General features: G+C 36.4%; 1 protein-coding gene across 2 annotated transcripts in view; it reads left to right on the plus strand.

Moving 5' to 3' along the window:
* The window catches only part of GSTCD (glutathione S-transferase C-terminal domain containing), a 517,648-nt gene that overhangs the window by 400,485 nt on the left and 99,435 nt on the right, over nucleotides 1-17,728 (plus strand). For both annotated transcript variants that reach the window (XM_053703512.1, XM_053703511.1), the window contains exon 8: nucleotides 13,775-13,903. In XM_053703512.1, the coding sequence (XP_053559487.1) occupies nucleotides 13,775-13,903 (129 nt within the window). The remainder of the gene's footprint in view (nucleotides 1-13,774; nucleotides 13,904-17,728) is intronic.

The raw sequence follows: 17,728 nt of genomic DNA on the forward strand, positions 1-17,728 counted from the left end.
AAATGAGTATAAAACATTTAAAATTATACACATAACATATAATATGTACACACATACAATTAATAAACGGTTTACTTTCTCCAGAGGACAACTAGTCACCATTAAAGTATATAAAATGACAGAATTATTATTAGAAAAAATGACACCAGACAAAACAAACTGCTAATGGTACATTCCAATAGTCAGTAAGTGAAAATAATAAAATAATAAAAACGTGTATATCCTATTAAAATAGGATTCATTAAAAATCCATTTAATATTGCTACTGTGAGCTGTAAAAAATAGTTATATAACTGAATAACCATGTGTAATCGATAAAAATTGTGTTTTATGTGCACAACTTGATGTGCTGTCAGGTAAAAAAGAGGGAGGGGGGGGCGTATTAAGGACGTGCAGAGTGTAAAGGGGATAAAGAAAATTCTATAGTAAAGGTACCAAACAAGACCTACTGGACTTCTTTGCTATAAGGCATAAAATTGATATTAAACAAATGTTATTAACTTGTGAATAATAACTCTGTTTAGCTGAATCTGTAAGGTGTTCGTGAACTACATTGCCATGACAACAGAGGAGGTTAGTACACATCATTGGTGTCAGTATAATGGGGCGTGATTCAGTGAACAGTAACGTCCATGGGCAAATCAAGTAAAAGTATATATGCATCCAAACCAGATTAAATCAGTGGTAAGTCAAAAAGATATTGCGATGGTCAGTGTTAAGACCATAAGACTGCTGTGATGACAACTTTTGCCTACGGCTCACGGAGATATTTGCCGTGTAAAAAGGAAACAGTGACTGATGGGGGTGTGTGGAGGACCGCCAATCAGCCGCCAGTAGGAAGTAAATAATAAGGAATGACAGCCAATGGCTGTTTAGTGAAACATGGCCAATAAGAAACATCCAAAAACGAGTAAGCAATAAATAACAGGGGAACAGGTAACAGTGTGAACAAAACAAAAAATGTCATATGTACCAGGGAAATAACTGGAAAATGAACAATAATACTATAAAAAAAGAAAAATAACTAAGATAAAAAAATGCAAATAACAATATTCGCATTTTGATACTGGAAACCTATGTGAATGTGATAGGTGCCTAAGGGCAGTGTATGTTACTGTATGTCTCTACAATAGCCCAATGGGCTAGAGGAAGGGAAGACAGACCAGACATAATATGAAGGGATCAAATCAATAGTATAAGGGATAAAATAAGTCATAAGATTATAATTATTCAAAATGGATATATAAATATAAAAAGGGAAGATGCAAAATGGATAAACCAACAATGTATGGGGAATAGGGGATGTAAGTGATAATTGATGATAAAATGGGGGAATAGGGGAATAAGGGATGTAAGTGAAATGTGTATATGTTACACTACTTTATTTTTACTCTTGGTGTTCACTAGAAACAATTTAGCATGTTCTCTAGTATGTTGATTGCATAAATACTTGTTTTTGTATAACTGATTTTTTCTTCTAGTTTGGATCAAACTAGTATGTAAATTGAACTATAGAGCCTAGTGCCCACTATTTTGTTACAAGATTTTACCTAATCTGCTTATGCCCGGCTGGTTCATAAATGAAACTCCCCATTGATTTATAGTTCTCTGGTATTTTTATGGTTGTATCCAAAGACTTAAAGAGACACTGAACCCATTTTTTTTTTCTTTTGTGTTTCAGATAGAGCATGACATTTTAAGCAACTTTCTAATTTACTCCTATGCAAGAATGTAAGTTTAGATGCTGGCCCATTTTGGTGAACAACCTGGGTTGCCCTTGCTGATTGGTGGATAAATTATTCCACCAATAAAAAAGTGTTATCCAGAGTTCTGAACCCCCAAAAAAAGCTTAGATGCCTTCTTTTTCAAATAAAGATAGCAAGAGAACGAAGAAAGATTGATAATAGGAGTAAATTAGAAAGTTGCTTAAAATTGCATGCTCTATCTGAATCCCGAAAGAAAAAAATTAGGTTCAGTGTCCCTTTAATATGCACTTTATCTTGCAAATACTGCTAACAATATAACTATAACAGCCACTAAATTCTATGTGGAGATCCATGCCAATCATGTGTATATGTTGTATGTGCTTAGTTATACAAACCTTATATCTTTGATATATATATATATATATATATATATATATATATATATACAGGGCTCAAAATTTCAGGTTATAAACTACTAGTCAGGTCAAAATGTTACTCACCACTTCTGATTCGATCCTACCCACACCACACCCACTACTGCACCCCCTCTTTGCATATATTTAGCCATTGTGGAACACATTATTGTACAGTCATTTTTAATATTTTTAATGTTATACCTGAACAAATTAAATAATGCTAAATACAGTAATAGATTAACAAAAAAAAAATTGCATAACAGCAACATCATCTTGGTGGTTCTGGGTAAGACAACAGCTGGATAGAAATAGAAAGTTGTTGAGAGAATGGAGAAAGAGAGTGCTGACATTCATGGAAGGTCTTTGTAAACCTGGAGATTTTCTTTTAATAATTATCATCTCTCTCTTCTCTCTCTCTTTACAATCATTCTCCCATCCCTCCTCTCTTCAATCTCTCTTTTTACCCTCTCCCTTATCTCTCAACATTCACTCCCTACATTTCACTCGCCACCATTAAATTTCCACTCGCCAATGGATAGTAAAGAGTGGAAATTTTGAGCCCTGTATATATATATATTATATATGCTAAATAGAGATCTTGGCTCTATATACTATAAGATATTTCTCGTGAGTTTTTCATGAGTATTAAAGGAACATGAAACCCAAAACATGTCTTTCATGATTTAGGTAGAACATACAATTTTAAACAACTTTCCAGTTTACTTCTATTAGAAAATGTATTTAATTCTCCTTGGTATCATTTGTTAAAGGAGCAGCAAAGCACTACTGGTTCTAACTGAACACATGGATGAGCCAATGACAATCGGTATATATATGCAGCCACCAATCAGCAGCTAGAACCTAGAGTCCTTGCTGCTCCTGAGATTACCTAGGAAACAAATAAAATAATAGAAGTAAAAAAAAAGTTGTTTAAAATTGAATGTTCTACCTAAATCATGAAAGAAATTCTTTGGGTTTCATGTCCCTTTAATATACATTTTTATTTCATTAGGATGACATATTTGTATGTCACATGCAGGGTATGTTTTTTATTTTCCCACTTATAATTTAAAGTCTCAGCTAGTAATAGAGGCTACAATATGTTTTGGTTTTATTTGTATTGCCTAATGAAGCTGCATTGCTTTTTGGAACATTTGTCTCCTGCAAGACTGGAATGTAGTAGTTGCAATGAGGATAGGCAAGTTCTACCTTCATTTTATTGCTATGAACAAAATAGCACTTAGCATCTGAGCTGCTGTATAATCCTATATAATAAAAGGCCAAGTGTGTTTGTCCGAAGCTGTCATGCGCAGTAGAGACTGTGTGCGAGGACAAACACACCTGGCCTTCCAACTGACCTGGCATCTGGCGTGTGGTGGAGTGGGCGGGTGTGATGTGGGCGGGGCAGGGCATGACGTGGCGTGGGTGGTGCCGGGTGTGGTGTGGTGTGGGCAGGGCCGGGCGTGGCGCGGCGGGGCTAGATGACGGGGCTGACAGAGAGCTCTAAAGAGGGGGGATAAAGAGAGGGAGAGAGACAGCAAAAGAGAGGGGGGAGAGAGACAGCAAAAGAGAGGCGGGAGAGTGCGCACAAAAGAGAGGGGGGAGAGTGCGCACAAAAGAGAGTGGGAGAGTGCTCACAAAAGAGAGGGAGGAGAGAGCACAAAAGAGAGGGGGAGAGCACAAAAGAGAGGGGGAGAGAGCACAAAAGAGAGGGGGAGAGAGCACAAAAGAGAGGGGGGAGAGAAAGCAAAAAAGAGGAGAGAGAGAGAAAGCAAACGAGAGGGGGGAAGAGAGAGAGCAAAAGAGAGGGGGAGAGAGACAGCAAAAGAGAGGGAGAGAGCAAAAGAGAGGGGGGAGAGGTCAAAAGAGAGGGGGGGAGAGAGAGAGAGCAAAAGAGGGGGGAGAGAGAGAGCAAAAGAGAGGGGGAAGAGAGAGAGCAAAAGACAGGGGGGGAGAGAGCAAAAGAGAGGGGGGAGAGAGAGTAAAAGAGAGGGGAGAGAGAGCAAAAGAGAGGGGAGAAAGAGAGAGCAAAAGAGAGGGGGGATAGAGAGAGAGAGAGCAAGGGGTGAGACCGTTGTACTGCAAAAAATGGCCCATGTACACGGGCTTTAGGACTAGTATAGAATAATCAGAGAGATTACAATCAAGTATAATTCTGTTAACTGTGGCACCTAGGATTTGTCAGACCATAATATACTGTAGTTTGTCAAGTCCAGCAGTGCAGGAAGCAATAAAATGTGTATTATTCTTTTTCTATGTGTGTGTTGTTTTTGTTTTTTGTTTTACAATTATATTTGTCAGTGTTTTCATCGGTCAGTTTGTTTTTCATGGTCCTATTTATATTAGTTTCATATCAAATAACAAATTCATATAACATATCTGGGGGAAAATAGACTTCAAATACCTGGTTATGTGAGAATCCAGCATAGTGATTTGTGTTACTTAGTGTACGGTTGGCTAAAGTTACATTTCCCTTTTTTATTTGTTTATATTTGTGATACAGCTTATTAATACAGTCCATTCCAGTAAAGAGTTTATCAACACTAAAGGCTATTGGGCCTTGTTTCAACTGAGGGTAAGATTTGAATCCAGCTGCAAAAATAAATCTGATACTAAAAAATTATATTTTTTTAATGATAGTTATATTTTTGAAGCTTTATGAGAATTCTTTTACTATTTTATTTTTGCCACAAAAAATAGCTTCTTACAGCTGATTGTAATGTTCATCTGTATTATGTTATGTTACCAGATTTATTCCTATATGTTGGAAGATTCCATTATACCCCAGACCACCTGCTCTCTCAAGTAACCCTAATTGTGGTTCTTTCCCTGTGTTAAACTCTAACGTTGCTAGACCAACCACCATACCTTATTTTTAAATACACCAGACCACACAGATACTGCTACTAAACCTAATCACAATAAATGCCCCTCTACTGTTAACCCTATCTGTGCACGAATCCCCACATGTAGTAGCACTGTACTGCCTTAGCTTCGCAAGCACATTAACTCTATACAACAAAACACCAGTCGATTAACCTTATGCTGCACCCCATCCAGTACATTAACCCATACCATGTCATATCAGCACAAGAACCTATACAAAAGCTAGCATTAAAGGGACACACAAGTCAAAACTAAACTTTCAATATTCAGATAGAGCATGCAACTTTCCAATTTACTTCCATTAACAACATGTGTACAGTCTTTTTATCTTTACACTTTTTGAGTCACCAACTCCTACTGAGCATGTGCAAGAATACACAGAATATACGTACAGTATATGCATTGGTGATTGGCTGATGCCTGTGACAAGCTGCAGTGGGAGTGGATATAGACATAACTTTGAAATTTGTCAGAAACAAATCTACTACTCATTTGAAGTTCATTTTTGCATTGTCTTGTTATCATATATTTGTTGATTATGCAAATATACTGTATTTACTGGTCCTTTAATAGCAGTAGGGGTGTTTATATGCATAGGAGGGACACGTGTCCCCATTTACAGTGTTACAGTAAGTTCTGGTAGTGTTCCAATTCTTGAATTATTTACAGTGCTTAAATGTCAGAGGAAATCAAAATGGCTGCCAAATCTTACAGATCCCATGGGCAGGTCTCACCTTTGGCTTCCCATAGTATGGCCAATAAAATGTATTTCTATAACACTGTACCACTTTTTGTTATAAAAATGGAACTGATGCTTCCCTTCCTCTTTAGTGATAACTGATGACCTTTTGATGATTTCCTGCACTGTGCTGAATAAAAAGGAAATCAATTGTGAAGATGTACTTGGAAATGTTATACTCATTAAGCATTTCACTTCCTCCCTGAATCAAAAATCTGTTCTACATGGTAAAGCAAAATACCGGAACAGCTATGGTGTGGAATAAAATTATCAGGAAACTAGTTAGATACTGTATGGAAAACCCGGATTAAGTCACATACAGGTGTCAGGTTGTTGGTGCCAAAAGTAGTGTCCAATGCCGTACTGTAGTTAAACTCAAACATAATTTTGGCTATAGTTAAAGGGACAGGAAACCCCAAAATTTTATTTTGTGATTTGCATAGAACATACAATTTTAAATAACTTTCCAATTTATTTCTATTATCAAATTTGCTTCATTCTCTTATTATCTTTTCTTTCATGTAATTGGCAAGAGTCCATGAGCTAGTGACTTATGGGATATACAATCCTACCAGGAGGGGCAAAGTTTCCCAAACCTCAAAATGCCTATAAATACACCCCTCACCACACCCACAATTCAGTTTTACAAACTTTGCCTCCTATGGAGGTGGTGAAGTAAATTTGTGCTTGATTTTTTTACGTTGATATGCACTTCTATGCATTTTGAAGCCCAATTTCTCTCAGATTACAGTGAATGTCAGAGGGATGTGAAGGGAGTATCACCTATTGAATTCTATGGTTTCCCACGCAGGAAATCTTTTTCATAGGTTCTCTGTTATCGGTCGTAGAGATTCATCTCCTACCTCCCTTTTCAGATCGACAATATACTCTCATATTGCATTACCTCTACTGATAACCGTTTCAGTACTGGTTTGGCTATCTGCTATATGTGGATGGGTGTCTTTCGGTAAATATGTTTTCATTACTTAAGACACTCTCAGCTATGGTTTGGCACTTTATGTATTGTACTTATATTTGCCATGAGTCAGGTTTATTTATATTTCCTTTTGCAGACTATCAGTTTCATATTTGGGAAAAAACATATTTAGGAAAATATTTTTCTTACCTGGGGTATAGTCTTTTTTTCAAATTGACTGCTTTTTCATTAAATCTTCACGGGCAAAATTAGGCTTGCGAGGTCGCAAAATGCCGATGTTTATTGCATCATTTTTGGCGTGAAGGTACATCCGGTTACGCAAATTAGTCATTTCCAGCGTCTTAGTTGACGCCAGATTTCCTTGCACAAGGTTGCATCTGCAATGACGCGAGTGTGTCATTTCCGGATGTTGTTAGCGCCAAAAAATTTCATTTTGTGTTGTGCGTTATACTTGGCGCCAAATAATTTCATTATTTAAAACCCCATTCCTATATGCCTCTTGCCTTTTTCTATGTCAGAGGGCTATGCTGTTTGCATTTTTTCCCATTCCTGAAACTGCCATATAAGGAAATTGATAATTTTGCTTTATATGTTATTTTTTCTCTTACATTTGCAAGATGCCTCAATCTGATTCTGTCTCAGAAACCACTGTTGGAACCCTTCTGCCTGATAACAGCTCTACCAAAGCTAAGTGTATCTGTTATAAATTTGTGGAGATTATATCTCCAGCTGTGGTATGTAATAGTTGTCATGATAAGCTTTTACATGCAGAGAATGTATCCATCAGTAATAGTACAATGCCTGTTGTTCCTTCAACATCTAATGTACATGATATCCCTGTGAATAAAAAATTTTTATAGCTGATGCGATTCAGAAGACTATAAACTTATTTATTTAAAATGGAGTATATTCGTTCCTTGTTAAAAGAGGTGTTGATTATATTGGATATTGAGGAAACTAGTCCTCTTGATACTAAAACTAGTAAACGTTTAAATTCTGTTTATAAACCTCCTGTGGTTACTCCAGAGGTTTTTCCAGTTCCTGATGCTGACATGGTATCTAAGTCTAGATTACTTTCTCTTTCTTTCCAAGGTAATAATTTATTTGGTTCTCAGTTGGATCCGATTATTTCAACTGTCACTAGAGGGAAGGGAGTTTTTTTTTTGCCTCAGAATAAAAGACCTAAGGGTAAATCTAAAGCTTCTAACCATTTTCGTTCCTTTCGACAAAATAAGGAACAGAAACCTAATCCTTCCCCCAAAGAATCGGGTTACAATTGGAAACCTTCTTCAAGTTGGAGTATAGCATTCTGCAGAATCTCACACAAATCAACTAGTGTTGTTTCTTCAAAGACATGGTTGGAGGATCAATTTACCAAAAAATTCCTTGATTCCTCAGACAAGAATCACCTTTTTAGGTTTCCAGATAGATTCAGTGTCCATGATTCTGTCTCTAACAGACAAGAGATGATTAAAATTGGTTTCAGCTTGTCGGAACCTTCAGTCTCTATCATTCCCTTCAGTAGCTATATGCATGGAAGTTTTTGGTCTCATGACTGCAGCATCGGATGCAATCCCCTTTGCTCATTTTCATACAAGACCTCTCCAAATTTGTATGCTGAATCAATGGTTCAGGGATTATACAAAGATATCACAATTAATATCCTTAAAACCCAATGTTCGACTCTCTCTAACTTGGTGGTTAGATCACCATGGTATAGTTCAAGGGCCTTCTTTTGTTCGTCCAACCTGGACTGTGATCACAACAGATGCAAGGCTTTCAGGTTGGGGAGCTGTCTGGGGATCTCTGACAGCACAAGGGGTTTTGAAATCTCAAGAGGTGAGGTTACCAATCAATATTTTAGATCTCCGTGCTATTTTCAGGGCTCTTCAGGTTTGGCCTCTTTTGAAGAGCGAACCATTCATTTGTTTTCAGACAGACAATATAACAACTGTGGCATATGTCAATCATCAAGGTGGGACTCACAGTCCCCAAGCTTTGAAAGAAGTATCTAGGATACTTGCTTGGGTGGAATCCAGCTCCTGTCTAATTTCTGCGGTTCATATCCCAGGTGTAGACAATTGGGAAGCGGATTATCTCAGCCGTCAGACTTTACATCCGGGGGAGTAGTTGCTCCATCCAGATGTGTTTTTTCAGATTATTCAGATGTGTGATCTTCCAGAAATAGATTTGATGGCTTCCCATCTAAACAGGAAACTTCCCATGTACCTGTCCAGGTCCAGGGATCCTCAGGCGGAGGCGGTGGATGCGTTAGCAGTTCCTTGGTGTTACCAACCTGCTTATATTTTCCCGCCTCTAGTTCTTCTTCCAAGAGTGATCTCCAAGATCATCATGGAACAATTGTTTGTGTTGCTGGTAGCTCCAGCATGGCCTCACAGGTTTTGGTATGCGGATCTTGTTCGGATGTCCAGTTGCCAACCTTGGCCACTTCTTTTAAGACCAGGCCTTCTGTCTCAAGGTCCGTTTTCCATCAGGATCTCAAATCATTAAATTTGAAGGTATGGAAATTGAGCGCCCAGTGCTTAGTCATAGAGGTTTCTCTGACTCAGTGATTAATACTGTGTTACAGGCTCGTAAATCTGTTTCTAGGAAGATTTATTATCGAGTTTGGAAGACTTATATTTCATGGTGTTCTTCTCATAAATTCTCCTGGCATTCTTTTAGAATTCCTAGAATTTTACAGTTTCTTCAGGATGGTTTGAATAAAGGTTTGCCTGCAAGTTCTTTGAAGGGACAAATCTCTGCTCTTTCTGTTTTATTTCACAGAAAGATTGCTAAGCTTCCTGATATTCACTGTTTTGTACAGGCTTTGGTCCGTATCAAGCTTGTCATTAAATCAATCTCTCCTCCTTGGAGTCTTAATTTGGTTTTGAAGGCTTTGCAGGCTCCTCCATTTGAGCCTATGCATTATTTGGACATTAAACTACTTTCTTGGAAAGTGTTGTTCCTTTTGGCCATCTCTTCTGCTAGAAGAGTTTCCGAATTATATGCTCTTTCTTGTGAATCTCCTTTTTTGATTTTCCATCTGGATAAGGCAGTTTTGCTGACTTTATTTAAATTTCTACCTAAGGTTGTGAATTTTAACAACATTAGTAGAGAAATAATTGTTCCTTCTTTGTGTCCTAATCCTAAGAATTCTTTGGAGAGATCCTTACATTCTTTGGATGTTGTAAGAGCGTTTAAATATTATATTGAAGCTATTAAAGATTTCAGGAAGACTTCTAGTCTATTTGTTATCTTTTCTGGCTCTAAGAAAGGTCAGAAGGCTTCTGACATTTTCTTGGCATCTTGGTTAAAGCTTTTGATTCATTAGGCTTATTTGGAGTCGGGTCAGGCCCACCTCAGAGAATTATAGCTCATTCTACTAGATCAGTCTCCACTTCGTGGGCTTTTAAGAATGAAGCTTCAGTTGATCAGATTTGCAAAGCAGCAACTTGGTCTTCTTTGCATACATTTACTAAATTCTACCATTTTGATGTATTTGCTTCTTCGGAAGCAGTTTTTGGTAGAAAAGTTTTTCAGGCAGCTGTTTCAGTTTGATTCCTCTGCTTATGTTTAAGTTTTTTCTTTTCATTTATGAGAAGAAACTTATATTTTGGGTTGTGGATTAATTCTTTCAACGGAAAATGGCGTTATTATTTTTATCCTTTTCTCTCTAGTGACTCTTCTGTGGAGTTCCACATCTTGGGTATTACTATCCCATACGTCACTAGCTCATGGGCTCTTGCCAATTGCATGAAAGAAAACATAATTTATGTAAGAACTTACCTGATAAATTAATTTCTTTCATATTGGCAAGAGTCCATGAGGCCCACCCTTTTTATGGTGGTTATGATTTTTTGTATAAAGCACAATTATTTCCAAATTCATTTTTTGATGCTTTTTACTCCTTTCTTTATCACCCCACTACTTGGCTATTCGTTAAACTGAATTGTGGTTGTGGTGAGGGGTGTATTTATAGGCATTTTGAGGTTTGGGAAACTTTGCCCCTCCTGGTAGGATTGTATATCCCATACGTCACTAGCTCATGGACTCTTGCCAATATGAAAGAAATTAATTTATCAGGTAAGTTCTTACATAAATTATGTTTTTCTGAAGGAACAGCATTGCAATACTGGCAGCTTGATGCACACATCTAGTTAGCCACTCACAAGAGATAAATGTGTGCAGGCACCAATAAGCAGCTAGCTCCCACTAGTGTAGGATATGTGCATATTGTTTTTCAACAACGGATACCAAGAGAATGAAGCACATTTGAAAATAGAACTGCATTTGAAAGCGTCCTAAAATTACATGAGCTATCGGAATCATGCAAGTTTAATTTTGACTTTCCTATCCCTTTAAGGGGGCATAAAGTTACCTTTGTTTGCATCTAAAAGATGGTATTTGCAAATGTTACAGTTCTTGCTTCTTTCAATATATATCTAAAACAATTTTTATTATTATTATTTTATTTATTTTTTTACATATATCTTTTTTACATTTTTCTGATGTTCTTTGATATGAATGATCAAAATCTTTGTTTTAATGTAATTTTAAATGTATCATTCTAGTATATCCATTTATGCTACCTGAAGACATTTTAGTTGTTTGGCATATATGTGTCCATATATTTATCAGCTGCAAAAGAAAAATAGCTTGTAAGGAAATGGTAAATAAGCTGGATTCCATTTAGAATTTTAGCCAGAATTAGTTATTTCAGTTCATATCAATATCACCCCAAGGGTTGCCTACATTCCCTATGGGGAAATCCTTAATATCATAAGCTGTTTAACTTATTGACTGAGATCACCCTTATGCTTTTTCCAGCCATTCACATATTCAGGCTACACCATCAAGAAACAGAATATTTGACAATTGAAAAAAAATATCCAAGGAGGGTGCTCTTTCCTCATGTATGTTTTCCTGTCAATTTTAGGGAAAATCTGAATTAAAAGTTATGGCAGCAAAATAAAATTGTAAGGCAATAAAGAACTGTATCAGAATCAGTTTGATGCAACACGCTAGCGATTTTACATGCAACAGGAAAAACATCTAGTAAAGAAAAGATATCCAACATCTACTTGTAATCAGACTATGTGTGGTTTTGTTCAACTTGTAACTGGACAAATATAGAAAAACAAATCTGAATATTTACAGATTATTCCTGCAGAGGGGCTGCTGTCGTATTAGCTACATCATAAACTGCTAATGTAGCTTCACCTATTTGTCGTTCCTGCTGTCCAGACACGTTTTTGCCACAGCGCATATATTGCCTTTCAGCAATGTCTTGTTACAGTTATAAAGTTGAAAAAACAGGAGAAGCGCTAGTAAAAGCTAAAGGTGCTAAAATGAAAACAGAGTAAAATAATTTGCTATGCAAACGAAATGAGATAAAATAAATTTACTTGCTTTGCAAATATAATTTAATCAAACAATCATAGAAATACATATCCTGCAAAAATAAAATAAAAAAACATATAGGTATCTAAAAATCGGACGTCTCCGATATGTAAAACATAAAATTAAAATAAATGACTACTGTTGCCAATATAAACCATGTCTCGATATTATGTGGAGGAAGTCGGCATAAAAACTAAAGTCCTCAGATGAGATCAAAAGAGAATCAGAGCCGGATAAATGCAAACCCGTTTTTACCTTCAGGTGTACCGTCCGTGTATTAAGAATCACCTCCGTGAGGCGTATGCGTATCCCGTGACGTCACTGATCGGGAGGCGTCGTCTCTGTAGGGAAATCCTATTGGTCAGGATAACTTGACAGATGAACTATAGCGGCCGCTATATTGTAGATGTTGAACCCCGCTCTTAGTGCAGGATCGCACGCAGGGTCACAGTATATCCAGATTTCTCTAGTAGACCTTGTAGTAAACGGACTTTGATGTGTGACTTGAAACCGGCTTTAACTTAAGCGCATGGCCCTTCACAATGCAGTCCTCGTGTTCTCCGTGGGTAGCTGAAAAAACTTGTCACTCTAACAAAGTATTAAAGTCCTTATAGACAATATATGAAGTGTAAGGCAGCTGTAACTTTCATCAACGTGTTTCTCCCTCTTACAGGGCTTTCTCAAGATGAATTAGCTCCAGTTACGGCCTCCTTTTAAACAGTGTAGACTCATACCTATTGGTCAGGTGAGATTACTTTATCTGACAGGTGTGCTCATTACAATTGATCTATTGGCAACAGTACTGGCAACTTAGAAAAAAAGGAAGATAGACAAAACACTTTTATAAAATTAGATTTGAGAATATATCTAGAAATGCCTAAATTTTCATACATTTGCATATTAGCAGCAATTGCAATCAATAAAAATAAAAATATATATTTATATTTTTATATTTTTATTTTTAACTTGTTCATCTGTCAAGTTATCCTGACCAATAGGATTTCCCTACAGAGACGACGCCTCCCGATCAGTGACGTCACGGGATACGCATACGCCTCACGGAGGTGATTCTTAATACACGGACGGTACACCTGAAGGTAAAAACGGGTTTGCATTTATCCGGCTCTGATTCTCTTTTGATCTCATCTGAGGACTTTAGTTTTTATGCCGACTTCCTCCACATAATATCGAGACATGGTTTATATTGGCAACAGTAGTCATTTATTTTAATTTTATGTTTTACATATCGGAGACGTCCGATTTTTAGATACCTATATGTTTTTTCATTTTATTTTTGCAGGATATGTATTTCTATGATTGTTTGATTAAATTATATTTGCAAAGCAAGTAAATTTATTTTATCTCATTTCGTTTGCATAGCAAATTATTTTACTCTGTTTTCATTTTAGCACCTTTAGCTTTTACCAGCGCTTCTCCTGTTTTTTCATTCTTTCACATATCTTTTTTCCCTAATTTGAGGGACTTTAGGGTTGGAGCAGCTTGGTGCCTCTTGCGCACACTTTAACACACTACAGTTATAAAGTTATTTGAATCCCATGGTTTCCATAGAGAATACAAATACACCTTTTTGCATTATGATAGCAGCTGTGGCTATTTAGTATTGTCGGTATTGACTTGTTACTCATTAAAAATGACCCAACTAATTAATTTTTTCTTCTGAGAACAGGTAGTGCTGATCGAAAATAAAGAAGAATCTCTTTTACGAGCTAAGGACAGATGCAATGAGCTTGGATTAAACAATGTATGGTTCATTCAAGCCAATTTAGACTACTTCACTGGAGCATTTAATACTGGGGTGAGTAAAATTCAATGAACATGTATTTTTTACAATAAGTGCTTGATCTGCACCATCAAGGTATGTTAGTTAAAAGTATGTATAAAGCATGACTTATCGCCCGTAAGGGTCTCATGGCGCTGTGTTTTATCGACTTCGGAGGGATGAAAAGCTGAGTGGATCCCGCCGGGTATCGAACCTGTAACCCTTGGGTTGCTACAGAGCTCAGCCATAGTGCCTTAGCATGCTGAGCTATCTGTAGAATATATATGTATGATGTATTATGTGTCCTAAAGACATTCCCACTGCAAAGCGAATCCTGGTGATGTATTAGAGAATTGTTTCTCTGTTTAATCATGTGTGTCTTTATATCTTTGTTCATCACCTGTAAATGCAATCAAAGTAGAGGCTTCTCCCCTGCTCCTCATCCAGCAATTCTATTAACTTGTTATATACATACATGGACACACACATCATCTATTTAACTCTCATTCTCGGTCGGTGTTTAAGAATATTTATAGGCATCCGAATTGGCCTGTGGCAAGGGCCCTGTTGCTACCACACCCTCTACACTCCTGGAATTTGTGCCTGGGTCTGCAAAAATACAAGAAAGCACAGTAATATTTATATCCTTGTCATGGTTTATATTGACTGCCAATGACAGGACTCAGGAGAATTAAAAATGAACTGACTTCAATCTGGGTTCTTTTTCATTGTGTATATATCCTATGCCTGCCAGCACAGTGACAAGATTAGCTTCCCTTATAGTTTAGGGTCATCTACACATTTTTTTCCCAACAGCCTTCTTCTAAACTGTCTGTTTAAATAAGCTGGTGATAGGACATAAAAGAATGGGACATTATTTTTACCATTTACTGAAGAATAGTTTATGTGGCATCAGTAAATATATAGCAGCACCGTGGAGCTGAGACCCAAAACTTGAGCAAATGCATTGCAGTGAAATTACCAAGTAAAAAAGGGACTTCCTATTCTGATAAATATAATAGATATAGAGTAGGATGAGGAATATTGGTTGTTTAATATATATAGATAGTTATTTGGGAATTAGTATTCACTTAATCAGTGGTTCCCATGACTGGACTTAGAGAATACAAACATGTCTGTATTTCAGGCTATGCTTATTGTACCTGGGTAAATCAATACAAATAACTAACTGTTGTTAACTGCCTGTGGTGAAACAGAGATATACTTAACTCATTTTATGTTGGACTTTTCCATGTGTTGGAATCAGTAGATAATTTGAAACCTACGCCTGCCTTGTTCTACAGTACGGTTTGCACATATCCCTTGTCATCTCAGCTGTCTGTTTCCACCTAATTCCATCACAACCTTTTACAATCTTTCCATCTCATTGCTGACAATGGTATTTATATATCAAATTAAAATGTGAATCATATAAAGTTGTCTCTGTGGCACCAACGTAAAGTTTGCTGTGTTTGATTTCAGTGTATTGTACATGTTCTGTGTTTATATTTTGATTTTTCATAACGGCATTGCTGCAACATTGCAGGTTCTAATTTTATATGAATGTTATCATATGGGGTAATTGTTTTTAACTTACTTATATTTTAGCTCTGTTTTGCTAAACCTTTTTTGTAACCAAGTATATACTAATGATATTTATATTGTATGGCTCTGTATTAGTCCATATGTTCAGTTACCACTTTTATTATTCCGAAAATTCTTAAGGGCTGTTGTTGAAGTATGCACCATTACACACATAGATATAGTATGATTGTTAAGTATTTACCTACCCCATTATCCTCCTATTGATGTGCTACACTTTTTACACCATTAATAGCAAGGTATAGTTTGTAAAAATGGAAAATTGGCAAGAGGACCATTAAAAAGCTAAGAAAGCTAAATGAAGTGGATATATAGGTATTAAAAAAAATATATTTATTTACAGTATCATAAAAACCAGGTTAAAAATATGTATTCAGACTAAAAACTACACATGTTTATATAAAACCTAAAATAAATGTACAAAATAGTAGTGTTGGTGGAGTACAGTAAACGTGACAAAGATGTGTAGTGATAAAAATAACAGTGGTGTAAATAATTGTACAAACAGTATGTCTGCATTCTATACAGAGATGCGCAAACAGTGTCTGCATTCTTTACATAACAGATATATATAACCATAAAAATAAAATATAATCATAAGTGTCCACAAAGTTCCAATAATCCAAAAATAATGTCCAGGGAGATAATGTCTCCAAAAAATGTACCAAGATTGAATGATGAAACAAAGTCCCCTATTGTGGCAAGAATATGTGTCCAAAAAATGTGTCCAAAAAATATATAGATTATGTGTCCAAAATTCTGTGCTAAAAACGGTGTACACCAAAAATTAAAAATCCAAATTGAAATTAAAATTGAAAATTGAAGATGCATTCAAAATATCCAAAGTGTGTGTAGCAGAAGATAATGATTCTCTGTGCAATTAACCTTCTGGCAGTGACAATCTTCAAAATAATTTACAAGGATCTTCTAAATAGTGAAAGTAGATCTCCAAAATTAGACCCTGAGCCGTTAAACCAGAGATGTCTACGCGTTTCGGCCTGAAACAAGACCTTTCTCAAGACTGGTAATGGCTAAAATGAAAGGCTTCCTTAAAAAGAGGATACAAACCAATCAATGGGCTAAAATTAAGCACCAAATGACTAGCGCTAGCCGTTACCAGTCTTGAGAAAGGTCTTTTTTTTTTAAGGCCAAAACGCGTAGACATCTCTGGTTTAACGGCTGAGGTTCAAATTTTGGAGATCTACTTTCACTGTTTAGAAGATCCTTGTACATTATTTTGAAGATTGTCACTGCCAGAAGGTTAATTGCACAGAGAATCGTTATCTTCTGCTACACACACTTTGGATTTTTTTTATGTATCTTCAATTTTTTATTTAAATTTCAATTTGGATTTTTGGTGTACACCCATTTTTTAGCACGGAATTTTTGACACATAATCTATATATTTTTTGGACAGATTTTCTTGGCACAATAGGGGACTTTGTTTCATCATTCAATCTTGGTATATTTTTTGGAGATATTATCTCCCTGGGCATTATTTTTGGATTATTGGAACTCTGTGGACACTTATGATTATATTTTCGTTTTTGGTTTTATGGTTATATTTATCAGTTATGTAAAGAACGCAGACACTGTTTGCGCATATCTGTATAGAACGCAGACATACTGTTTGCACAATTGTTTACACCACTGTTATTTTCATCACTACACATCTTTGTCACGTTTACTGTACTCCACCAACACTACTATTTTGCACATTTCAGGGTTAATATAAACATGTGTAATTTTTAGTCTGAGTACATATTTTTAACCTGGTTTTTATGATACTATGAATAAATAAATATATATATATATTTTAATACCTATATATCCACTACCTTTTTAAGCTATTTTAGCGCTCCTCTTCATGCCCATTTTCCGTTTTATTTGAGGTCTGGTTGAGAGATTTTGCCCAGAGGAGGAGCTTGTGTAGTTTTACTTTGGCGCTGTGGATTCACATTGTTTATAGTTTGTAAAAACATCTGCTCTCTTCCCTGTGAGGTAAATGAGCCCATTAAGGACCAAATTACAAGTCGGAACATTATTTAACGCTCCCGCTCGAGCGTTAATTGCGTTAGAAGATACCCTATACCTACAGAAGTAAATGGAGGGGAGAAACTATTACACATTTCACATTCCAATGTTCTTCACATAGAAACGCGAAGAAACACCCGCAATATACCCCTTATCCATTGTGCATAACGATTAGGCCTCAACTCATAATCTGGCCCTAAATGGGGTGTGCTACCAGTGCTTGAA

This window comes from Bombina bombina, chromosome 2 (genome assembly GCF_027579735.1).
Source record: "Bombina bombina isolate aBomBom1 chromosome 2, aBomBom1.pri, whole genome shotgun sequence".
Lineage (NCBI taxonomy): Eukaryota > Metazoa > Chordata > Amphibia > Anura > Bombinatoridae > Bombina > Bombina bombina.